The sequence below is a fragment of the Castor canadensis genome, chromosome 1 (genome assembly GCF_047511655.1).
Source record: "Castor canadensis chromosome 1, mCasCan1.hap1v2, whole genome shotgun sequence".
NCBI classification, from domain to species: Eukaryota; Metazoa; Chordata; class Mammalia; order Rodentia; family Castoridae; genus Castor; species Castor canadensis.
This window is the reverse complement of record NC_133386.1, coordinates 18,681,271-18,708,332: the sequence shown is the minus strand read 5'-3', so window position 1 is coordinate 18,708,332 and position 27,062 is coordinate 18,681,271. Positions and strand designations below refer to the sequence as shown.

Below are 27,062 nucleotides of genomic sequence, written 5' to 3'. Positions count from 1 at the left end.
TTCAGTGATGACCTAGCTCCTTAGACTAACCTTCAGTAATTTGGCCTTCTGTAAATGGTGCATTTTGATTAAATATGTGGAAGCACATTGTATCTGCATTTCACAATTATTTTAAAAGATACATTTGAATTGTCCCAAACACACCCATTCCCGCCTCTCATATTTTCTCTTCTACACTCTTATTCAGCTAACTTTTTATGAAAAATAAACGGAAAGAGTGGAAATAAGAATGTAGAGCTGTGTGAATAGAATAGTTTCAATGACCCCTTTCTTGGTACAGTTTTCTTCTGTTCCTCAAATTTTAAATGTTTCTCCAAATTATCCATATCCCTGCTAAAACATGACTCTCAGAACAAAATGCTGCTTCTGAACACCAGTCTGAGCCACCTAAATATAAAGAGGTCATTACTCCCTTATTTTGTGGCCTGCCATTGTATCAGTGCTGTGGCACCAACAAAGCATGTGACATATGACATTGTTTAAGGTCATCAATTTCCAATGGATAGCCATAAAACAAGATATATTTATGAAAAACATAGTGTCTTAAGGCTTAAAAATAAAAATACAGTAGTTATTTCAATAACTGTTATTTCAAGACTTCACAGAGCACTGGGCACAGGTGGCTCACACCTGTAATCCTTCTTAACTACTCAGAAGGCAAAGATCAGCCCTGAGTTCAAACTCCAGTACTGCCAAAAAACAAAGACTTTGCAGAGTCTTTAATAAGCTAATTTATATTGCATACCTTCAGAAAGGACAATAATACACATTATTCCACAATGGAACTTTGTAGTATATCTTAGCTCAAAATTGCACAGAACACAATTTCGAAAATACTATTTATAGTAGAATCCTTGTAAGTTTCCATATGGTCTTTCTATCTCTCTTCTCTTTATCTCTGTCATTAAATAATTGGAAATAGCCTTTATTAACCATCTTGGTGATTAATTGAGGAGGTTTCACTGGACAAGTGAACACCTTTGGCTAGATAGACAATGTCTAAATCTCTACTAAACAGCTAGGTAGCAGGTTGCCCTGGGTGCTGCCCAGCAGTGGTCACTCTGTGTGGTGGGCTCATCAGCAAGCTTTCTGGCCCATCTGAAATCACCAGAAGTCTTGTCCTATGCCTTCTTGAAAACCATGATCATGATGTCTATGATACTGAGTTGATTTTGTATCTTTTAATCTTATCAAAAAAGAAATGAAGGTCTTGTTCCCAATAAGCTCATGCTGGCTTTTAGGAATCTGTGCCTTTGTTCTTTTGTGTATTCATGAGGCATCTTTTTCAGGATCTGCTGTGGGCTCTTGTTAAACTTACTAGTATGCGTTGTGCAAGAACATACTCTTCTTCAATTGAGAAAAAGTCAGAGTTGTTTGCTTTATTTCTTTCATAATTACTAAAAGACCAAAGAGTATGATTCAGAATACTCTCCTAAAGGATTTCTTAGTTCTGTCCTCCAACCTGAGAGCTCATCTCCAGATCCACATCCAGCTCTGTGGATCCGATCAGTTGTACGTCAATAGCTACAGTACTATCAAATCTTGCTTTCCTCATCTCAGTATTTTAGAGAAATGAATCTTGGAGACAGAAGAATCAAATAGTTCATTATGGCGCTCCCCCAGGATGATGCAATGGTTTAAGCATTAGAAGAAATCGCAGTAACTATCTACTGCAGTTAAAGCACTTTATTTTAGACTTGAAGAACCACACAAGGGAAAATGTTAACATTGATCATTTTCCTGAAAACATGTAAAGCATATGACATGATTTTATTTTTGCAATTCTAGGGATCAAACCCAAGGCCTAAGCAAGTGCTCTGCCACTGAGCAATGTCCCCAGCCCTAAGATGATGCTGTCTAAGCGGGACTTCCAACATAATGCTAATGGTTCAGTGTTTATTAAGAGGTCGTAGGACCCATATGTATATCCAGAAAATAAAGCATCTGATGTCATGCTATACATTACACATTGGAGAGACCTGGACAATGCATCTCATCTCTGTGTAACTGCACTTTCTTCCAGAAGGGGTACACATTTGTGGCTGAAGCATTTACTGGTGATGTGTTCGTGACAGGCTCACGATGGAAACTGCGCCTCATTGGCTCTTACACTCCACTCCCATGCCTCTCCAGAGACACTCCATCCAATACCTTCGCCATAAAGGAAATCAGAGATTACTACATACCCAATGATAAGAAAATTTTATTCAGGTATATAAGGCATTCTTTTTTAAATGTTATTATTTTAGGTAAAAAATAAATTCCACTGCAAAATCCTAAGTGGTTTGAATTTCAATTTTTGGACTCCTTTGGAAACAACTAATTTAAAGTAGCATGATTATGTAGGACCAAGCCTGAATAGTTGCATATAATGGTAGGCATATTTTCTTAGACTTCATCCTACTTGACTTTTATTAAGCATTCTTCTTGATACTGTTATTATTACTTGATACTGCTCTTACTATTTTCTCCTTGTTCTGCTCCATCTCTGACTAGTCTCTAGAAGTGTTCTTCTTTACCTGTCAACTTGACCTTTATTTCATGCTTATCTATGTATGCTCTCCTTGACCAGCTTCAGCATGGACTACTCTCTTTCAGTAATTGGTTCTGTGGATTCTGATTTTGACATGCCTCTTCCCTTTATGCTTCCTCTCTATTCTCAATATCCTTGCACTACTTCAAGTTCTCATTATGTTTGGTCTATCAAATTTCATTTCTGGACTCCATGACCCCATTATGTTTCTCTTCTTAATGCTTTTATCATTCCCATATTCATTTACATGTCCATCCTTTACTACCAGAACAGTTACCTTTCTAACATACCAGAACAGTGCTTTTTGAATATAGTATGTATCTTCATTAAGTAACAGTTGGCATTGAGTACGTTGTTGGAATATTTAATATATACTGTTTTAACCAGAAAATTTGGAAAATATACTCATATATTTTTAGGTAAGTTAAAGTCACCCATAATCAGACAACCTAAAAAAAAATGTTAGTATTTTGTTGTATTTTCTTATACTTTTTTCCTAGTCACAGTTTAACATCATTGAAATCATTAGAGAATTTTGTAATCCTGAACTTTTTATGTAAGATTATATTATGAACATCTATTAATTCCACTAAAGTATTTTGTGAGCTCTACTTTATGATTGCCCAGTAATCACTCATTGTGAATATACAGAAACTGGCTTGACTGTAAGTTATTCCTCATTGCTACAATTGTCCATGTTTACATTTTCTATCATAATAACTAAGATATGGTGGGCATATTTTATTGTGAATATTAGAAAAAATTCTAAATTACTTTGTATGGATTATTAAGGTGATTACATATTTAAAGAAACAATACATTGGTAAATTGGTTTGTAAAAGGAAAGTCTAAGTCTTTCTGACAACATATGCACAAATAATAATTTACTGTATGTATCTAATTTTTTCCTATACCCTTATTTAACTTTACTTTAAAGCTTAATTTCTATTAAAATGAACAAATTTCTGAAATAAAAAATATTCAACATAAAATTAAATTATAGAACTATGCATAATCCCCAGTATAATCCCAAATACAATGGTAAGTATATGTTTTAAAGTTTATATATATATATGTATATATATATATATATATATATATATATATATATATGTGTGTGTGTGTGTGTGTGTGTGTGTTACATGTAGGTAAACAGAGAAATTTCTGAAAGAAAACACACTATACTGTAGGCAATGGGAGAGACAGAGGATTCAATCATCAATGTTTCTTCTTATAATATGCTTGCATATTACTTATTAGAAAGAAAATAAGAAAAAAGAAGGAAGCACCAATAACTAACTTTAATATCTAAATTAGTTCAGAAGCTGGCCTTAACGCTGCCAAGATGAGTAGTAAGGAGGGTAGGAACTGCTTGAGTAGCATATGGGAAAGTTTATCATCTTACCTGGGATCAAAAAACATTTGTTTTGTTTACAACATGGATTTCTAGGATGCAGTGAATGGCAAGTGTGTAGGACAGACAGTAGTAGACACAGCCTTTTCCTAAAGGACCTTCTAAGACAAGACATACAGACTTTACCTTAGGAGCAAAGGAATGTTTTAAAGAAAACTGCCACTGTTTTTAAGAAAACTGCCACTATCAGTCTCCTGTTTAAGAATTACATTTGCAAAGCAAAACAATTAAATATCATGTCTGAGATATTTAATATTATAAATTATAATTTATAAAAAAATTATAAATTTTTTTATAAATTTATAACCATATTATAACCATATTATTGTGAAAAAAAGTTATAACCATATTATTGTGAAATTGTATTTAATTATAAAAGATGTGGAATTTGAAGAAAAAAAAAGTTTACTCAAAAGCCTGCAGTGTTTTGAATGGACCGAAGAGTGTTTAAGAATTACGTTTGCAAAGCAAAACAATTAAATATCATGTCTGAGACAGAAAAAAAGTTATAACCATATTATTGTGAAATTGTATTTAATTATAAAAGATGTGGAATTTGAAGAAAAAAAAAGTTTACTCAAAAGCCTGCAGTGTTTTGAATGGACTGAAGAGCAGGCAGAAAGCTGTGAGATAATTCCATATGTGAAGATGGCAACCTAAGATAGGAATGCACTGGACCCCTAAGGCTGCCTTAACAAAGTTCCACACGTGCAGTGGCTAGAACAACAGAAGTATATCTTCTCACAGTTCTGGGAGCTCCAAGCCTGAATCTAGGTGTCAGTAGCGGGTATCTCTTGAAGGATGTGGGGAAAAATCTGTTCCTGGATGTTTTTTTTCTGGCATCCCTGGGTTTTCTGGTGTTTCTTGGCTTGTGGATACATCACTCTGATCTCTGCTTCCATCTTTATTTGGTATTTCCCCTCTGTGGCTGTTGCCAAATTTCCCTTTTTTATAAAACCACCAGACATATAGAATCAGGACTCTCCATAATAACCTCATTTTAGATTTACCTCTGAAAAACCTCATCTGCTGAGAAGGGACTGGGCTGGACAGGACTCCAATATAGCTTTTGTGGAAGGAGGGGACACAATTCAACCCATCACAGACAGTGAGGTGGATCTGGAGAGAAAAAGTTTTTAAATATTGAGGTAAAATCAACATGCTAGGTTCATTGGGACTCCTGAAACTTGACTTAAGGAAATATTTGGATGGTTTCATTTACTTAGGTAGAGGAGAAGGAGAGAAGCCCATTTGCAAGGTGTTCACTAGGAAGATGATTGATGCCTTGTTAAATGCAGTACACTAGTGACAGCCATGTGACACTGCATAGGTAGGTAGGCTGGAGACTTTAATTTGGGAATCTTTATTCTCTTTCAGCTCATGGAATGCCTAGGAAATTTTTGTAGAATGAGAGTCATTCTCATTGTACAGAATGAGAGCAAAGCATTAAGATTCTCTGACATTTGTGAATCCCAGTGGAATAGAAACCTGAAAAAAATAGCCTTGGAAAGGGGTGAATGTATAAAGTTTTCTGTGCTCTTGGAGCACAGCTCTTGGAGGAGCTGGGGGTTGATTCAACCCAATCCAATTCTCCTAAGAGGTCAAGGAAGATGAGACATGAAGTTTCTATATGGTAGTGACAAGAATGTGTTTAGCACATTCTTGGTTGAATGTTGGTGGCAGAACAAGTGAATGAGAGATGATGGGTGAGAAGAGCAGAAGCAGGCCACTCTCCTGAGATGGGGCCCCAGCAGCAGGAGATGCAGTGGAGTCTGGATTGCAAGTCAGGTGGATTTTGTTGGCTTTTTTGTTTTGTTTTCATCTGTTTTAGAGAAACTGAAAGTTGACATTCTAAGCTTTTGCAAGGACTCGCTAGAAAGAGAAAACACAAAAATCTTCTACAACTCTTCATTGGAATTAAAAGGGGAAGTTGGAAAGAAGGGATTTGATTCTGTGTTTCCAGTATCTCTTGTAGGCAATTTTTAACCAGTATGGTAAAGGATGAGTGCAGGCTGTGGGAACTACTTTTAGTTTCTCTGTGGTTTTTGATTGAAGGAAAATCTGTCAAGAAAGAAACTTGCAGGGATCATCTTGCCTGCGAGAGTAGAGTTCTTTAGCTGTAAAGGAGGATTGGTGTGGAAGTAGTAGTTTGCAGAATTATTAAAAAGGTTGGTGGCTTTTAGCTCTATTGAGTTTCATGAGTGACCACTCATCATACTAAACAAAAAGGTGCAATTTATTCTTTGTGCCGCAGTCCAGCTGCAGTGGGGGCTCCAACTCTGGTCTTGGGTGCTTGAACAGCAAATAACAACATGAATTCAGGGTTGTGCCAGGCAGTAATGGCCTGGTTTATTTTCTGAAGAGAGTATTTAAGCAGTGCAGACAAGCAGGAAGGAGTATGTGTCAGTCCCCTGGTTTCCCTTGACCTCTGTACTAGGATTGGCTGTCACGTTGCTGTGGCTACAAGCCTAAGGGCGGAACATCGTGTTCTGGGGACTGGGTCTTCCCGGTCTGGCAGAGAGGGAACAGGGGAGTTCAGCAATTGTCCTCTTGGACTGTTGCAGTCTCTCTTAGGGCTGTTGCAAAAAAGCTACTGTGACTCCACTCCTTTCCAAGAGGCTTTGGGGGTCCTGAGGGTTTCCTACACTTTGAATTTGACTATAATAACAACCATGTGCTCATTTTGTTTGACCATACTATATTGGGCATCTTTGTCAAAGTATACAGTAACTCTACTATTGCCAGAATGTTTTTAGGCTTTACAAAGAGGTTTTGTTTGAGATGATCATATCAGAAAATTGTATCATTTCCTTTCTGACTTGAGGAAAAAGCCATTGTACTTGCTTATGAGGTTTGATTTTTTTTCTGTTTTGGCTTAATAGGTATTCCGTTAGAGTGGCTTTAGTACATCCTGTTACCATACAGGTACGCACATCCAAACCAGATGTCTTCATCAAGCTGCAGGTATTAGAAAGTGAAGAAACTATGGTGAGCTCTATCGGAAAAGGGCAAGCTATAATCCCAGCATTTAGCTTCTTGGGGAGTGAAAAGGTGCTGAGCTCCCAGTGTAAGTGTGCCTTTTGCAATTGGGTGTTTGAATTTAGAAACAGACACTGATAGTTTTATGACATTTTAAAACCTTTTCTTTAAGTTAAAATGGAAAGTAACCATTTACCACTAAAACTGAATATTATTGAAAAGTCTTTTAAAAAAAAACCCAAAACCGTTGTATTTAATGGCACTAACACCATTGTAATTATGTGTCAACTCAGGCTCTGAATACCAGCAGATCTGTTGTACAGTAACTAGTTTGAAGACTTTTCACTTTGGAGAAAAATTCTCTTTTGTATACATGAGCTGTATTAATAAGTAGAATCTTTATTATTTTGAAATAATTTTTTACTTTTCTTTTATACTAATTCAATATTTTTTTATATCTCCCAGGCTTGTTCTTCATACTCAGCTTGCATGTCTATGCTGTGATTTCTTGTCCATTTATCTTTTTGCTTCAGATTCGTTAAAACCATTGACCAGTGTGCTGATACATTTTGTTAGTTTTGTTTTCTTTGCTCTAATGCATTTCATGCTGGTTTAATAGTTTACTGCCTTGAAGGATACCTGAGCTCCAGGACTTGGCAAGCATCTATTTGCAACTATCCCAGTTATTTCTGACTACATTTTTTCCCTTAAATTCCTAGTTACCAAAACATTATTATCTAAATCTATTTAACATCACAGAGGTAAATGCTGCTTATAGTTTATCATATAGTTTTACATTATTTTACTTAAAAACTTACCATTTTTAAGAGAAGTGCACAAAATGTTTCATGCCATATTTTATGAGTTTACTTCCAGCAAAGAGGCAGGAAAGTGGAACAGAGGGATAATTGCAATAGAGTTCAGAAACTGATTGAAAAAAAAAAAATCACCCTTGCTGGCTCTTTTACAAGATGATGCTATTTTAGTATTTGCATTTCTAGATGAACTTCACAGTAAGTTTCTCAAGTGTGTCTCAAAGCCCACAAAGTCTGTCATTGTTTTCCTTCTGACTGCCTTGGATATTTAGATAAATTAAGGAGAACCAACTTCTTTCCAATACAGAACTTTGTTTGCAAGTAAATGTTATTTCTTTCCATTATCTATTACTTTTATGTTTTACAGAAAAAAATTAAAAGTTTTCTTCACATAGATCAATACAGATATAATTGTAACTAACAATTACAATTGTTATTTTCTTTCTTTGGATCTTAAATAGGAAATATACAAACAGATGCTATGAACTTTTGTTCATGAATTACATAAAAAAGACAGTGAAATTATTCTTTTCCCAAACACTTACCAGCTCCTTCTCTTGGAAACACATCTACTTACAAATCCTCTACAATATGCATTTCTGGAATGCACCCACCCACCAGAACTGTGTGTATACAGGATATGAGACTACCTTAGTGTTTATTGTGTAGTTTATTGTGTATGCAGACATTCCTACTAGAAATAAACTTACAGAGAAATAAACTTCATTTCAAAGATGTGTAAGCCAGCAGCAAAATCTTCAGATTTTGTGTTATTTCATAGTAATGTCATAATAATATTCATGCTGTACAGTTAATATAAAATTTGTGACTTTCCACAAAACTTATAATCTAAGCAATCATTTGAGAAATCCTTGTAGAAAACAGATAGTAAAATATTTTATTTTGTAAAATATGGCCTTTTATAACTATACACAAACCAACAGTGGTTTGTGTTTCTTCCAATCTTTTGCTCTTCTAAAAATACCAAATTTTAAAAATAACTTGTTCATATGATTTTCTGAACGTACATATGGGTAGAAATTGTATAAATGCCAGAAGCAGAACTACTGAGTCAGTAAGTACATGCACTTCGATTTCATTACACATTGTTAAGTTGCCTTCCATTGAGTTTATACAGATTTACCTTCCTTTATCCATTCATTGCTAATTGAAAAAAAAGTTTTTAATTTTTGACTTTTTCAATAAAAGTAAAAGTATTTACTTATGTTCACTTATAATGAGACTTGAGCATATTTTTGTGTCTCATACTTCTTCCTTTTATTTCTTTCTTAAACTTTTTATGTGCTTTGTACCTTTTTCTATTGGACTTAGCTAGTTTTTTCAAATTGATTTATAGATTCTCATATAATAAGGAAATGTGTCCTTTTTCATATGGTTTTCAAATATTTTTTGAAAAAGAAAGGATTTTGAGTTGCTGAGTGATAGATGGGAGAAGGGACCAATTTCTCAAGGATTGGGACTTTGTGCAATACACTTTAAATATTTTATTGAAGTATTATTTGCATATTCTGTACAAAAAGCATAGATTAGTGAGTTTTGATAAGTGCATGAGCACTAGTGTGACCCACACATGTAAGATATGGAATATCTTTATTCTCTCATGGTTCTGGAAGACAGAAGTCTGAAATCAAGGTCATATTACCCTTGAAAACTCTACGAGAGAGTCTGTCCTGAGTTCTTCTAGCTCTTGGTGGCTCTTGGCAGTCCATGCCTTCTAATAGTATAACTCTGCCAAAATCTCCACAAAACCCTCTTCTTTCTGTGTGATTCTGTGTCTTTTTTTCCCCACCTCTTCCAAGGACATTGTCATTGTATCTAAATACAGGTTGATGTCATTGTAGAATCTTTAACTATAGCTACAACTGCACTTATGTTAAATAAGATTACATCCTGAGGTACTACATAGGAATATCCTTCCAAGTATTAATACTCTATTTATCAGTGTCATATTGTGGGTCACTTGACCTCTGTTCAATGTTTTTCACTCTGTGCTTCTGGTTAGACAATTTGTATTGCTTCTCAGGTTTGCTTATCTGTTGTTCTGACTTTGACAGGAATTTTTCATTTCAGGCATAATTAGATCTAGATTTCATTGTGATTCATTATATGTTTCATTTTTTAATTTATATTCACCAATTTAGTTCAAAATGCCACTTAAATTACTTACGTATGTTTTTAATACGTATTTTAAAATGCATATTTACCGAGTTCAACATCTGTGCCAGGTATATATGTATTTCTTTTGACTGTTTTTCTCAAGTTATGGTCACATTTCCTGCTTGTTCATATATCAAATCAATTTGTGCTAAACAGTGTGCATTGCTAAGAGCCTATATCATGCTCTGTTCATTGAAGGAATATTGAATTTTGTCCCGGTACTCAATTAATTTATTAACAGCTTAGCTTGATCATACTGATGATTGTGACCTGTTTTTTTCACTTTTTTGCGGTGGGGGGTGCGTTATACTCAGGTACTGAGGTTTTGAGTTCAGTATCTCACACTTTCTGGGTGAGGACTTTATCACTTAGGCCAAACCCCCAATTCTTTTTGCTTGTTATTTTTCTAACAGGGTCTTATGTTATTGCCTGAGGCTGGCCTGGACTGTGATACTATTTATAACTCCTACATAGCTGGGATGACAGGTGTGAGCACCACTCCCAGATTATTGATTGAGATGGAGTTTCGCTAATGTTTTGCCTTGGCTGGCCTCAAACCTGGATCCTCCCAATCTCTGCCTCATGAGTAGCTGGGATTATAGACTCGAGCCACCACATTTGACAGTTGTGAGATTTCTCAAGTCAAGTCTAGAGTCATCATTATTCCAGGATCAGAGTAGCTCTAGTCTTAAAACTTGGACCCTCTTGAGGCCTAACTGAATTTTCTGTGTGTTTCTTAAATTCTCTTCATTTTGGCAGATCAGAACTTTAACAACTGTCAATATCGCACATCTATCAGAACTTCCACTAAGCTCACAATTTTCCAGTAGCTATTATCTGCCAGACATTGTTGAGTGTTTGTATGAATTAAATTTGGATTTTACTCCAGGGAACCCTTTATATGTTTCTGAACTCCTTTGTTGTTCAAATACTCCTCTCTGCCACCCTACATTACAAACAGCAGGGTCAAGGGTCCCAAACTCCCACCTTTGTTTCTGACCTGACAGCATTACTATGCTCTGTCCTGGCTGCTCTTCCCAGTGCTGCAGGTGGGAAAGTGCTCTCGGGCAGAGATTGGAAACAAGTGGACGTCATGTTGTACATTTTCCCACTCTCAAAGATCATTATCCTACACTGTATATTGTCCAGTGCCCATTATTCTTTCTTGACTGGAATTGGAATTTCCTTGTATCATTCACTAAAGTTACTCAATATACGTTTGATAGATTAATAACATTCAACACATTTCTATTTTTATTCCCCCAATTGTACTTACAATATGTTAACTACAAAATAATAAACAGGGAAATTAAAAATTAAAATGAAAGTATTTTCTTAAATGTGATAACATACATGATATTAAACATTAAAGAATTCAGTTGCATGATATGTAGGCCATTCAAGTGGAACAAAGTGAATGAGAAATTGTCGATATTCTTTTAGCACTCAGTGTTTTTTCAGAATATGCACTGTGCTATACAGGTCATGTACTATTAGGGTTTATTTATTTGAGACCAGCATATCCCAAAAAATCCAGTGAAGTTGGTTTTATCTCATTAAAATATACCTTTTCTTTTAGTTGTATTATAAAGGATCAATCTAGTCAGTGATAGCAATGCATATCACATTTTAACTTAATATTTCTCTTTTACAGCTAGCAAACAAATTCTTTCATTTCATATGCCAACCAGAAGAGACCCCGAACTGTCTCCTAAGAAGAAAGCTACCCTGGGAAGTCAGAAATCCAATAAGGGTAGACCTGGAAGTGCGATAGCAGACACAGCTCTGAGTCTGTTGGAGGAGGATGTTATCAATATCCCCACTATAGAAGAAAATTCTAGCACACCACAACAGGTACATTAACATCAAAAAGAATTGCTCAATTAGACTTCTTCAACATGTACTACTTCATATATGCCGTGCCACCAGTGTATAACCAGACTTGAATAATAAAACATTAAACAGTTTCTTTATATGAAGATCTTTAATTTGTACACTAACCCTTATAATGTAGAGGTGATCATCTTATTTTAAAAACAAGTCATAATGTATACATTGAAGGTCATATGTTTTAATAAAAGTCACATTAATAAAAAAACTGATTTTCATGTGTCATAAATTTAAGAGGAAATGAACAATGCATCTATTTTAAACAGCAGAATCAAATATGACAACCTATTGAAAACAAAAACAAAGTAGCAGAAGGAACTGAAAAGAAAATAAAGTGCCATAAATAAGTTTATAATATGACAATAGTTATAATAAACACATTAATAAGTTAAAAGGCTAAAATTTTTAAATTACATAAAAAATAATATCCAATATAAGTTGTCCAAAGTGACATTTAAAATGTCACATAAAGTTTAAAGATTAAAAAGGTAAGAAAACATAACTGGCAAACATGAACAAAGACAGAACGGTGATAATAAGTTTAATTTCATAATACATAGAAATTATAAGGGACAGCCTATGAAAATAAAAGAATGAATCTAGTACACATGATCTTACCTAGCCACCCCGATTCAATGAATAAAAATAAAATTACTAGAACTTCAGAGAAAAGAGAGCTAAGTCAACAATTCATAATTGAAATTTTTAATGAATATAGGTATATTCATCAGTTTCTGAGACAGAAGTAAGAATGATGGTGAAGATTAGAAATTTAAAATTTTATCATTTAGATATCTATGCAGAAAACTTCCCATAATTAGCCAAGAATATACTTTTTCTTAGCATGGCTAGGATATTTTTAAATACATACCATATGATAAGTGATAAATGGAATCCTGAATAAAATCCAAACTATCTAGATGGTATAGATATGTTACATGAACACAACACACTAAAATAAGAAGTTAACAACAGTTTAAAAGCCCATAAATTTGAAAAATAGATGAAATATATTAAATACTCTTACTTAAAAAGAATACCAAACAAGAAAACATGCAATATTTAAAACTCAATAATGAATTTTAAAAACTCAATAAATCAAACTTTGTAAGCAACTCTAAAAAATTACTGAGTTATTTATGGATTATATGCCCAAGAGAAGCCAACAGAATAGACAAGCTTTAAAACCAGTAAGAGATTTTTAACAAGATCACCAGAGACATTAATAACAATAAGTTCTTAAGTACTTACTTACCACCCAATTGTGCACTCAGTAGTGTGTGAGTATGTAGATCTTTAGTGCTCCTGTAACTCTTGAAGGAAGTACTCTCGTGATCTCTGTAACAGTTGAAGAACCTGGAGCACAGGTTAAATGACTTGTTCAGAGCCAAACATTTGGTGTGTTGTAAAGCTGCATCTGAACCCAGACAAGTCCAGCCAGTGAGGTTATGCCGTTGGCCACCCCACTCTGCCCAAATCCGTAGCTGTCCTCAACAGCACCACTAATGCATTAGCATACAGAATGTGTTGCCTTTCATAATAGTAACAAAATTATAAAATACTTAGAAATTAACCTAAACAAAAATACACAAGCTTTCTACACAGAAAAGCCTATCACTTTAGTAAAGGGTGTGGTAAGTGATCCAGCCAACTGAAGAACATAAATGGCGTCTCTGCGTGGAGAAGTACTCCATGCTGTTCAGTGAGGTGACACAATGGATGAAGACATCATCTATTTTCCAGTTAGTCTTTAAATTCAAAGCAGCTCCAATCAAAATTCTCATTGTGCTTTTCAGAGATTTTCTAAACTTGTTCTAAAATTTATAGGGAGAAATCACAATTCACAAATAGTGAGGTCAACTATGGAAAAGCAAAGCAAAGATAGGACACTTCCTTTTTTAAATATTAAGCTACACAGAACAGTCATTGCAGTAAAAATATAATAATTAGTGTGAGACTACATAAACAGGAGCAATGGAAGAGAAGAGAATAGAAATGATTCCGTGTTTATGTGAAAATTTAGTATAGAAAAGAGACAACCCCATAAATCAATGGAGAATAGGTGACCTGTCAAGTAGAAGTGCAAGGAAAATTACCTGTCTATGAAGAGAAATGAAACTGGACCACTAGCACACACCATTAATAAAGGTGGATTCCAGATATATTGCAGATTCAATTGTAAAATTTTAATGCTAAAAGTAATAAAAGATTATGTAAGAGACCATTTTTGTGCCATGAACACAAAGAAGAGAAAACCCTAAAGGCCAATGGCTTTGAAAAAATACTGTCTTTAATAATGTGAAAAATGCAAAATATGACAACAGTGAGATTTCACCTTATACACATTGCACTGGCAAAAATTAGAAACTTAAATAGAGCAGGCATTGTTTGGTATGTAAGAATATTAAAGTTTTATTAGCTGTTCTGTGACAGAGTTTTTGAGAATATCTGGCATATTTAATTAAATTATGATCATATGATCTAGAAAATTATACACTTATCTGCCTTGCACAGATAAGTTATATTAGATGCATACTGTCTATATTCTTTTTAGTTTTTGTTAAGCTTTGCACTTTATTTCACAGTGCTACAAGTATATTATACAGTGTTTGGTGTTGAATAACAGTTGGCCTCTCACTGAAAATCAGCAGACATTTGTTCAAGCACTAAAAGACTTAGAGAAAAATGATATCAAAGGTAAGTCACCCTAAACATTTATGCATGTACTTTGCATTTCATATAAGTATTTAATAATAAATTGATCACATGATTTAACATTGTTGGTTATGATTTATATTCTATACACCATTTTATTTCTTTTTGTGTTGATTGATTACACACTTCAACATTTTTACTGCATTGTTTATGAAAAACAAAAATATACTATTCCTTATTGAAGCACAATTTACCTAGTTAGCAAAAATTACATATCAATTTGGACATTTCAAGAAATGTACAGAGAACTTTTCTGTTTATAAAATTATCTTTGCCCATAGTTGTTGAGAAAGTATGACACCAAATACAAGCTCTTCAAATATTTAACAAATCCTTCAGTCACATCCGAGGTATCTCCCAGTGAAGAAGGACTCTGGCTCATTTTTTCAAAATAGAAATTATTCTCAATTTTCCTGAGTAGGAAATCATCGCTTTATGCCTTTGACAAAGAGAACAAGAGGGAAATGTCAAACAGCCTCCGATCCTAAGCTTTATTGGCATCATGCATTCTGGTGATGAAATGTGAAGGCATGTTATTTTAAGTTTAAGGCAGATTGCTATGAAGCCTCCCCGAGTCCACCCAACTCTCCCTAACTCTGCCTTTGGATATCTGTAGCCTTGAATTTGAGACTTTTCAATATTTTGTAATCAACCACCCAGACCTACAAAGTTCTAATGGAAAATAAGCAAGAAAACCTGTTAATTGTATTAATTTGTTTATTTATTTATTTTGTTTTGCATATTACCATGTTCTTTTTATCTCAATATCCTTTTTGATCAGGCTGTCACTCTTGATGTCCTTTAAAATGCCTTTCCTTATGCTATCTCCACCTCTCCTGTGATCCAACTCAAAATCGCTTTGCCCATACTGTGCCTAAAAAAAAAAACTCTAGATTTCTTTTCTATATAGATCAACAGGAACCTGCTTGAAATAATGGATAGTACAAATCATGGTAGCTTTGTGTACCTCTCCCGCAAAGTAATAGATACATAGTATGTGCTTTGTACCAATGGAATCAAATATTTTATACTAAATATCTATGTAAATAAAATACTTACAATTATAGAAATAAATAAAAAATCATAGAGTCATAGAGAAGCAACATAGTCTTGTGTGTGCTTATTCATTCAACAAAGCTATTCTCATTTCTTTCTTTTTTTTGTTCTTAAAAGACAATTCCTAATACCAGTAAATTTTGCATTACATTCCTGCAACCAGGAATTTATATGATAGAGTGAGAACCAAACCCCAGTTTTTGCCTGTGTTCCCACCTTCATGAATTGTCCGAATCTCTTTAGATTTATGATTTTTATACTATAAAATTGTTTGATTTGTCTCAATAAACCCAGTAATCATGCTATTGTTGTTTAGCAATCATAAATATAAACCACATGAAAGGAATAAATAATGCTAGCATAAATTGTGGAACGAAAACTACAGGGCTGGAGATGTAGCTCAGTTCAGTGTTATAACACTCATGTGGGTTCAATCTCAACACCACACACACACACACACACACACACACACACACACACACATGCATGTGTGCGAAGGGGGAAGAGGAGAAAAGGGAAAAGAAAAGAAAACCACTGGATGATCTGATTAAATTCAGTTGGAGAACTCACTCACAGAGAAAACTTGCTGCAAAATAATGTTACAATGATATTTATAAAAATGTGCAGTGGTAAAGGAAGAAATATTTATATAAAAATGTTAAGTTTTTCCAAGGCAAGATAGTCAGCACCATATAGTACAGAGTAGAGGATAATGTAAAAACACAGAGCTAGACATTGTTAAAAAGTTAATGATATGAATTAAGTTTTTAAAAGGAAGGCTATAATTAATTGGGGAAATTCAGCATAGTAGCTAAATTATACATCAGTCACATGACCTGGGGTTATTTATCACTTATGAAACTAGAATAATTCCTATTTTTCAAGACTGTCTTAAAGACTCAAAATAATATAAAGTTAGTAAACCTAGCAGCATTTCAAAAACTGGCATTATCATTATTACATATTCCAACTAGAAAATAAGGCCTCAGAAATAATAATATATTATTTTCTGACATCACACTTGACAATGTTATGAATGAATGAGCAGCTGTGAAAATTAAATTACATCTTGCATTAAATAATATACTTGTTGCTGAAAAGCAGCAAGAAACTAAGAATTGAATTGTATTTAAAACGATGTAGGAACATTTTCTATTTGAAAGAATGTGTCGAGCAATTCTTTTGAAAGTCAAGCAGCTTTGAATTCAAAATAGTAGATCTTTAATATCAGGTTTATAAATGTAGCTTTTAGGTTGTCAATTTGATTGAATTAAAACATCAATGCATCAACTGCTATACTTCAATTATATTTATATTTCAAAGACCATATGCTCTAATTTTAAGGGTATGATATATTTTAGAAGTACTTCAGTTGCTAATGTCTTCAAATTATCCACCTAGATTAATTTAAAAATATAAATACTTTAGATCAAGAAGAAATTGGTCGTGTTCTTATATCAATGATCTAACTTAAAATTTTATATTCATCCTGAAGTATATAAAAATGTTGCTCCATTTCCTCATTTAAACTGAGCATTTGATTTCCATGAGAAATGATTATTTTCAAAAATTCCCACCTTTATAACTCACAATGGAAAAATAAGCCCTGAATTACAGCTGTTTCCAAACAAGGATATTTCTGCTCTAATTTTTAAGAAACTGGGCCTCTAGCTAACATGAAGCAACAGTGCCACCTTTAGAATATTTTAATACCTTAATTTTAGTAAAAGATGCTCACTGAGTGGATTGACTTTCACTAAAGGAAATAGGAAGCCAGAGGGTTTGAGCAAGGAGTTCTTAGTCATATCATCTGCCTTCACACTTAATTAGTGATGCTCTGGTTTTAAATTTCTTTTGCCAATATATTACATCTTTATATTGCTGGCTGGTACTTCTGAAGTTCTAATCAATTTGCTAAAATACATATATATTTTATATATTGGAGAAATTACCCAAACATTGCATGCACATATGAATAAAAAAATATTTGATTTAAAGTCACATTGAATTTTATAAGCAGGATTATAACATTACATTCTTAACTCTAATTAATGTACTGTTTTTCTGAGCTTTTGTAAAAGAGTGTTGAACAATGAATGTATCTTGCAGCATCCAATTCAAAGTCTTTGAAGAAACCAAACATTATTATATATATTATACATTTCCTGATATATTGTATACGTTAGTATATGTTATGTTATATATTACAGTATTTAATATATACATTATAAATTATCAATTATATACTACATAGTTACATATAACTACTTATACACTATATTATATAGCTATATGTAGTTATTATATAAACCATACATGTCAGTATATATAAATAAGAGATTTTTCTCTTTACATTTGCTAAATGTGATTGTACTTGATAAACTTGACCTTTGTCTTAAACAAATATTCTACTTTAGAAATTAAATGAATGTCCAAATCCCAACTGAATGTTCCTAAATATACAAATCAAGTACTTAATTTTAATCATAAAGGTAGAATTGCATTTTTGTAATTTTTATAAGTTTTATTATTTACTGAAGGTTTCCATCCCTTGTATTTTGGATACATGCAGGATAATGTAAGAGACCACAGGAAAAACCTTTTGAATTAATTTCATCAACAGATCCTCTCTGAGCACTTCCTCTCTGCAGAGGTTTATTCTAATGACTGTTTCCTGAAGAGGTCTTATAATTACATACTTGTAGATTTTTCATAATTTTGAGTCACTATGCTGTTTTTTTCTCACATCTTATTCCTACATATGTTGCCAATACATACAGATTTCTTGTAAGCTTTGCATACTAAAGTTAAAAAATCTGAAAGTGAATACATACAATGAGTTAAACAGTATATTGGATTTGAAATTGGGAATTTAAAATGAGGTATGAAGTGATATTCTGGCCTTTAGAGAACTTGTAATTCATGGGAGAAAAGGTCACTATAGGTTATAGTTAATAACCTTTAATGTTCCATGAAAGAACATGTTATATTAATAACATAATATTATGTTATGCATCTGCTGTGCACCTGACACTGCAGCAGGTGCTTTATGTGTGTACACTTGAAAATTATAATATGTTGCTTTTGGTGGGGTCAAATACCCTAAGTATAGGATTCAAACACTTAAGAACTATGGTCAGTAAGAAAAGAGAGCCCCAGAAATATTTCTGGAGGAGCTTGAGATTAAATTTCCGCTAACATTTACTAAACATCTTAGAAGCCCAGCATGTATGGTACTAAACAGAGTCCTATTTTAAAGGTTCTACATTGGTAATTTGTGGTTATGGTATTAGTATCTTCACTATACAGAGTGGAAACTTCAGCTCAAAGAACATGATTAAACTTGACAAGGTTAAGCTGTCTAGTGGCTGAGCCACTAAGTCATTTTATTATTTAACCAAAGATTTTCCCCGGCTCAACCCTTGTGAGCTGCTAGGACTGTTGCCAGAAAGACAAATTACACCATTATAACAATAGGGCACCCATAGTCTCTGGCCAGTCTTATAGGGTGATCTGCTTCCAGTTGGACAGTATCTAATATCTAGGTACAGATAATTGGAGAGATCTAGATTCTTTACAATTATGATTTTACTTTGTTAAAGCGGTGACTCATATGTGGACATTAGATCAAGGGTAAACACAACAAGGGGATTGGACTTTGAGCACATGATAAAAGCGAGAGCACACAAGGGAAGGGTGAGGATAGGTAAGACACCTAAAAAATTAGTTAGCATTTGTTGCCCTTAACGCAGAGAAACTAAAGCAGATACCTTAAAAGCAACTGAGGCCAATAGGAAAAGGGGACCAGGAACTAGAGAAAAAGTTAGATCAAAAAGAATTAACCTAGAAGGTAACACCCACGCACAGGAAATCAATGTGAGTCAATGCCCTGTATAGCTATCCTTATCTCAACCAGCAAAAACCCTTGTTCCTTCCTATTATTGCTTATACTCTCTCTACAACAAAATTAGAAATAAGGGCAAAATAGTTTCTGCTGGGTATTGGCGGGGAGGGGGAGAGGGCGGACTGGGTGGTAAGGGAAGGGGTGGGGGCAGGGGGGAGAAATGAACCAAGCCTTGTATGCACATATGAATAATAAAAGAAAAAGGAAAAAAAAAAAGAGGTGACTCATAATCCCTCAATTCTGAACTTTCATTTCAATTCAATGTTGAGTCATCTCTTAACAGTAAATTATGACACTGAGAAAACAGTACAACCTGTCTGAATCTGCCCAATGTACTGGGATACATTGAGAATCAAAAAAGGAAGAAACATAACCAGGATTCAACAAATACTATTTGCCTCCTTGCCATGAGGATAGATAGTGGGTAGAAAGAATTCATAGAAAATAAACTATCTTAGTCCATTTTGTACTTCTGAGACTTTAGATAAAGTTGCCTGCATAAGGTGAGGGCCTTCTTGCTGTGTCATAACATGTTAGAAAGCATCATGTGGGTGAGACAGGGAGTAAAGGGGGCCAAACACACACTTTTGCAAGGACCATACTCTCTGAATAAATGAACCCACTCCCACAGCAATGGCATCAATCCACTTTTGAAGGGAGATGACTTATGATCCAATCACTCTGACAAGTCCCACCTCTCAACACTGTTGCACTGGGGATAAATTTCTAATACATGAATGTTGGAAGATACAACATTGTCCTAAGGCCAATTCCCTTTATGTTGGAAGGAAGGTAATTATACTTTCCTACATGTAAGCCAATAATTCTCAAAGTGTGGTTGGACCAACAGCCTTAGCACCACCTGGGAACTTGTGAGAGATGCAAACATGGAGGCCACATTACCAGGCCTACCAAATCAAAAACCTTAGGATGGGTACCCATACGTTAATAAAACCTCAGAAATTTCAATACAGGCTAAGTTTGAGAACCACTCTGTGAAAGTACCTTTAGAGTCTCTGAATTCTTTTTTTTTTTTTTCAGTACTGAGGTTGGAACTCAGAACCTTGTGCTTGATAGGCAGGTGCTCCACCACTTGAACCATGTTCCCAATCCTTTTTTTGCTTTAGTTATTTTTCAGGTCAGGTTTTGTGATTTTGCCCCAAAAGGCATGGATTGCTGTCTTCCTACTTCCTGTGTAGCTGAGATGACAATTACATACCACCATGTGGATTTCACAACTATATGGAAATGAAACAATATACTGTAAACTAATATATGAGGATAAAAATCACAAGAGAAAGTAGCAAATACTCAGAGGAAAGTGAAAAAGAAACCAACAACAAAATTTATGGGATGCAAGAAAGGCATTGCTAAGAGGGAAATTTATAGTTACACAATTTACATGAGAAAAATTTGAAATTAGTAACTTCCTACATTAAAAAAACTAGAAAACTACAGAAAGAAAAATACAAACTAAACCCAAAACACACAGAAGGAAGACAATAATAAAGATCAGAGCAGAAGTCAATAGATTTAATACTGTACTGCAGGTACCAGCCAGACAACTATGCTGCAAATGGAATACAGTATGTGCCACCAAGAAAGGAAACACATTGGCTAGTGGTGATGGTGGCATAACCTTAAATACCAAAGCCCACTGATTTATACACTCTGGTGGGAAGTTTCAAGTGGAGGAAATATATCTCAATTTTATAAAAAGGGAGTCAAACAGACCTTTATGTAAGATGCTTGTTTATTATTTTGGGGTTTTTGTTTGTTTGTTTTTGTTATTGTTCAGACTGGGGTTTAAGCTCAGGGCTTCAGGCTTGCAAAGCAGGTTCTCTATCATTTGAGCCATGCTTTCAGTCCTATTATTTGTTTATTTTTTTTTAAATCTTAACTAATTAGATGAACAACTTTGTCCTCACCTGCTTCCATTAGCCCTACCTGGAGTGTTTTTATTGTCATGTCCTCACACCCTGTTTCTCATTTATATGTCTTTCTAGCTCATGTGGAGAAACATGAGGAACTAATTTACATGGGAAGCCCAGATTCCCATACTATTAGTGAGGGGCAAAAATCTGCAGGGACTTCTAAATCAACAAGGAAAGGCAAAGAAAAGTCTGCAGAGAGAGAAAGGACAGCTAAAGAAAAGCAAGGACCTCGCTTTGAGCCTCAGGTGGGTGCAATACCTCTTTCCTGTTGAAGTCACTTAAAGAACCATTTCTCTTGAGGATAAAGTTGTGAAAAATTCTATCTTCCTGATTCCAGCAATCATCTAGATACCTTGAGGGTATTTTTTGGACTGCTTCCCAAGGTCCCTTTCCCAGTTCAGGGTCAAAAAGAATGCAGAACACTGTTCTTGGAATATGATTCCTACCCTTAAAAGAACTGCATTGTAGTGAAGGAGACTGAAAATAAAAAGAGGGAGTTTGTTTGCTTATTTATTTGTGGTGCTCAAGATCAAATCCAGGGCCTTGTACCTGCTAGACAAGTTCTCTACCACTGAGCCACAACCCCAGCCCGGGTAAACAGAGTTTTTGTGTTGAGTGTTTTAAGTGCAGTGTCAAAAGAGAAGTACTATTCCAAGAGGAACTAAGCCCTAAACTGAATACAGAGGAAAGCCTTGCTGAGGAAAAAAATAAATCAGTCTGGTTAGAGACCTAGGACTCTATCTATAGCACAAAGGCCACATAGAACATTGCAGTGTGGAGGTTAAGGAAGAGAATGCAAGTGGCCAATAACAAAGAGTGGAACCAGGCCTAAAGAACTTCACATTCAAGTTACATAAAAAGACTGCACTTGCTGGGTGTCAGTGACTCACTCCTATAATCCTTGCTACTTGAGAGACTGATGCTTGGTGGTTTGAGGTTAGCCTGGCAAAAAGTTCTTGAAGCCCCATCTCAACCAATAGCTGAGTATGGTGGTATACACCTGTCATCCCAGGCAACAGTGTGAAGCATGAAATAGGAGGATCTCAGTCCAGGATGGCCTGGACAAAAGTGAGACCTTATCTCCAAAACAACCAGAGCAAAAATGGCTCAAGTGATAGAGTGTTGGCCTAGTAATCTCAAAGCCCTGAGTTCAAACCCTGGTACCACTAAAACCAAAACCAGAACAAAAAAGGCTGCACTCAAAATAACTGTGAGGATGACAAGATTTTTTCACCACTTGTGATCATTGCCTCTGTTAAGCACAATTGGAAGTCAGTGGATTTAAGAAGGGTATTGACATGATCAGATTTATATTTCAGGTACTTTTGTGGGTTTTTAAAAGCATAAAAGAAATGCTACAGTAGTCTAAGGAAAGGAGCACAAGGTCTTTCCAAGAACAGGTCAAAAACCAAAAAAGGAAGGGGATGACTGAGTTGTAGCTATTAACCCAAAGTGAGAGTTAAGGAAAAAGAAAGAAGAAAGTAGTTCCCTCAGTGAAAGTATTTCCAAGTGAATTACTAAGTCACATGTCACTAGCATTACTAAAATGGACAAGGAGTATTAGCAAATACAGAGGATGGCTTGGGTAGCACAGACTCCAGGAATGGAAAACCCTGTTCACTTGCATGTGAAAGGTTTCATTTATCTGGCCTTTGAAGCATTTCTTGCCTTTGAAGCATCATGAGATAAGTAAGCTTAGCCTTATCCAGAGACTGATGCAAGACATGTGGCTCTCCGTTAGCCCCTTGGTAGTGCTCTGTTCCCTGGATCAAGACTTGATCCTAGAAAAGCTTCCAATAAATTCATTTATCAAGTCATTTAAAAGATGATAAATGCTAATAGACTGTGGGTGAAAAGTAAGAAAGAAAAGAATTTCCTTCTGTTGAGATTCAATTCTCATCTGCACATTAGGGGAATACCAATGTGGTTTTGGTAACCCTGAAACAAAATTGCACATGAAAACCTTATTCAGTGGCTGCAACCATTCCCCAAGTGCATTGTTTAATATGGATAATTGACAAGGGTGTCACCATTTGTAAATTGCTATGAACCACACCAGTTTTATTATTTGAGTTATCTGGTGATTCCCTGGAAGATCCCATTACAAATTCTCAAAACCAGTTCATTATGAAAAACCTCTTTCCGGGATGGGAGATAATTTGATTAAGATCATCCAGTCTGAGGATAAAGAATGAAGGAAAAGGAAACAATCCTCAGAGACTTTGTGTGACAAATATTGCGTCATATATATTAAAATACATAATGGAAACTTGAAAAGGCAGGAAGAGAAAGTGGTAGAAAGAACCCAATTGCTACCAATGAACCTCTTTCCCAAGTAGAAATTCTCAAACCATATATCTTCTTCTAGCCTATGGTTCTTGCAAGTGATCCCATGACATCAAAATGTCCACTTCTGACCTAAGTATAATTTAGATCTTATTGTGTACAATTTCAAGTAAAGTTTGCATAGAGTGATATAAACAAATCTTAACAATACAATTCCATGATTTCTTACAAATGCATTTGCCAATCCATGTCCTTGCACTGAGGTACAGATTATATATCATGTCCATAAACTCTTTGCAGTCAATTGTGTCATCCCTTCTGCTCACCTCCATAGCCACTGGTCTACTTTCAATCATCATAGATTCATTTTGCCTGTCCTGGAATTCCATACAAAAGAATCATACAAGATACAGTCTTCTGAGCTCAGCTTGTTCATCTCAGTGAAACATCTGACTTCGAGGGTCTTTCACACAGTGTTGTGTATCAGTAGCTTATCATTTGTTTAATGTCAGGTAGCACTCAATCATATGAATATATGGTAATTTGCTCATGCATTCATCAGTTGATAGACATTCATGTTCTTTCTTTTTTGTTGTTATGAATAAGACTTGCGATGAACATAGTTGTCAAGTCTTCTGTGAATTATGTTTTCATTTCTCTTGGGTAGATACCTAATAGTGAGATTATGGATCAAAAGATGAGACCTAGACCATTTGGAAAGGAGAAAAGCATTTGTCCTAAAAGCTTTTTTATTTTAGCAGATACCCACTGTTCACTCTCAACAAGAAGATCCGAACAAACCCTACTGGATTTTGAGGTTGGTCTCTGAACCCAGTGAATCAGAATACTTTGAAGTGAAAAAAGATACAGAGCGAGCAGATGAGATCCGAGCCATGAAACAAGCCTGGGAGACCACGGAGCCAGGAAGAGCGATCAAGGTCACTCAGCTGGAGATCAGTCATTTTTTATATGCTCAGAAGAAAAAGCCATGCTGGTGAAATTATCGCTTTTCCTTTAGGAGTGGTAGCTGGGATTTTATCAGACATCGATTACCTATATTTTAAGATCACATTTAAACATATTATAAAATATTACCCTACTGATTCATAGAGGTTTCACAAAAGCAAAGCACATAATAGCATAATAGTGCTACTAAGAGGTCCAAACTATGAATTTTCTCTTTCTTTCACATAACCAGGACTGCATCCACATCTGGCCTTAAAACTCTGAAGTTAGAAAGTTTAAAAATGTTTAATGTGCTTGTCTGTACATTGAACAACTTTCCACAGAGAAAAAGTATGTGCTGCCCCCTTGTGAATATAAACACCTTGCCTCTCCTTTCCCCTGTATTTGTTGAAAGAATCTTTGCCCTAGTGAAACTTATTTAAGTGTTTCATGTCCCCATTTGGGGTAACTGGTGCTCATAGATGAAAAAAGATTCAGATGCAACTGGAAGTAAGATAGCATGCCCAGTATATTAGTTTTAGAACTTCTTCATTTAAAAAAAAATAGTCAAATCATGGATGGTTTACAATTGGAGTCTACTTGTTGACTAAGTTCAAACTGCGCTATTCAGTTCGTTTTCCTGATTCACTTGAGTGCATGTTGTTGCCTGTACTGGTTGTGGGTTTCAGAGTGCTCACAAGACTGACAATGTTTGTCCTCCAGGCTTCTCAGGCTCGTTTGCATTACCTCAGCCAGTACATTAAGAAACCAAGTGATACCCCCGAGAGTGTATCTGCTACTGAAAGTCAAGCAAAATCTGTGGAAGAAGGTCAGTGACTCCCACCCCAGCTGCCTCCCAGCACACAGTTTTTATTTGTAGCTCTTAGAAAATAGTCAGTGGATATACTGGTAAAACAGAATCTCTAGTCTCCAGGATTGTGAACAGTCATGCAGATTCACATGCTTTGCTTATCAAATCACTTTCACTCATTTCTCATTTAATTCCCACCTTCCCATCCAGCCCATATAGATGTGACTTTCCCTGCTTAAGGAATTATGAAACCAGTTATAAGGATGCATCCTAGTTCAAAGGTGGCAGGCAGAACTTGAAGGCAGGCCTACTACTACAAATCTAAATAAAAGAGAACTAACTTTTGTTGCATGATTGTCCTGAATCTGGCCTGTGCATAATTTTAGCCAGTCCTGGTGTCCCTGGTTCCAGGACCCTCAATGGATACCGAAATTGAAAGATGTTTAAGTCCCTTATAGAAAACAGTGGTTAGTTTACATATAAACTATTGCAAGGGTGTATTCTTCCTGCACCCTTTAAATCATCTCCAGATCCCTTATGATATCTAATGCAATATAAATTTTATTTAAGTAGTTGTTATACCATATTGTTTAGTGAATAGACAATAAGAGAAAAAGTCTGAACATGTTCCGTGTACAGTCATAGGACTAACTATACATTGATTGTACAAAAATGTAACAGTTTAAAAAAAGTTTTTGCTCCCTGATTGGTTGGTTGAATCTGATGATTCAACCTGCAGAATCAGAGGGCGAACTGATTCATTTTATCCTTCTGTCAACCCACCAAGGCATATTATATAACTTTCAAGGCCCAGAGAACTTCAGTAATATTTCTTTTTCATGTTGTTAGTTTTACAAAATAACATTTTCTTCATGTATACAATGTACTTCAATTGTGTTTATCTGTATCAACCTCTTGACCTCTTCCTTCTTCCCACTGGGCTCCCCAAATAGTCCCTCTTGTATGTCCATGTCTTTCTGTTTATTTTTATGTCAGATTCATATTTATGACTGTGAGAGAAAGCATGATATTGCCTTTCTGAGTCTGCTTATTTTGGTTAACATACTTATCTCCATTTCCATCCATTTATTGGCAGATGACAAAATTTTTATGGCTGAATAATGCTCCATTGTGTATACATGCCATGATTTCCTTACGCATTCATCCATTGTTGGGTGCCTAGGCTAATTCCCTAACTTGCCTATTGTGAATAGTACTTCACTGAACACGTATGTGCAGGTGTCTCTCTATTGTATGCAGACATACGTTCCTTTGGGTAAATGCCTGAGAGTTGTACAGCAAGATATGGAATAGTTCTATTTTTAGATTTTTGAGGGACCTCCATACTGATTTCCATTGTGGTTGAACTAATTATATTCCCACCAATAGTGTATAAATGCTCCTGTTCCTACATCCTTGTCAGCATTCGTTATCATCCTTGATGATAGCCATTCTGATTGGGGTGAAATGGACTCTCAATGCAGTTTTGATTTGCATATCCTTGATGACTAAAGATGTTTAACATAGTGCTTGAAGTGTTAGCCAGAGCAATAGGGCAAGAAAAAGAAATAAAGGGCATACAAATAGAAAGGAAAGAGTCAT

The 27,062-nt window shown here is 35.1% G+C and overlaps 1 protein-coding gene across 2 annotated transcripts in view; it reads left to right on the top strand.

Moving 5' to 3' along the window:
- Window positions 1-27,062, top strand: part of Adgb (androglobin) — a 151,451-nt gene that overhangs the window by 103,219 nt on the left and 21,170 nt on the right. The window contains exons 26-32 of one of the 2 annotated variants that reach the window (XM_074072532.1): window positions 2,024-2,211; window positions 6,830-7,014; window positions 11,574-11,773; window positions 14,395-14,506; window positions 21,491-21,669; window positions 24,463-24,642; window positions 25,373-25,482. In XM_074072532.1, the coding sequence (XP_073928633.1) occupies window positions 2,024-2,211; window positions 6,830-7,014; window positions 11,574-11,773; window positions 14,395-14,506; window positions 21,491-21,669; window positions 24,463-24,642; window positions 25,373-25,482 (1,154 nt within the window). The remainder of the gene's footprint in view (window positions 1-2,023; window positions 2,212-6,829; window positions 7,015-11,573; window positions 11,774-14,394; window positions 14,507-21,490; window positions 21,670-24,462; window positions 24,643-25,372; window positions 25,483-27,062) is intronic. The other variant, XM_074072528.1, reaches the window with a different exon arrangement.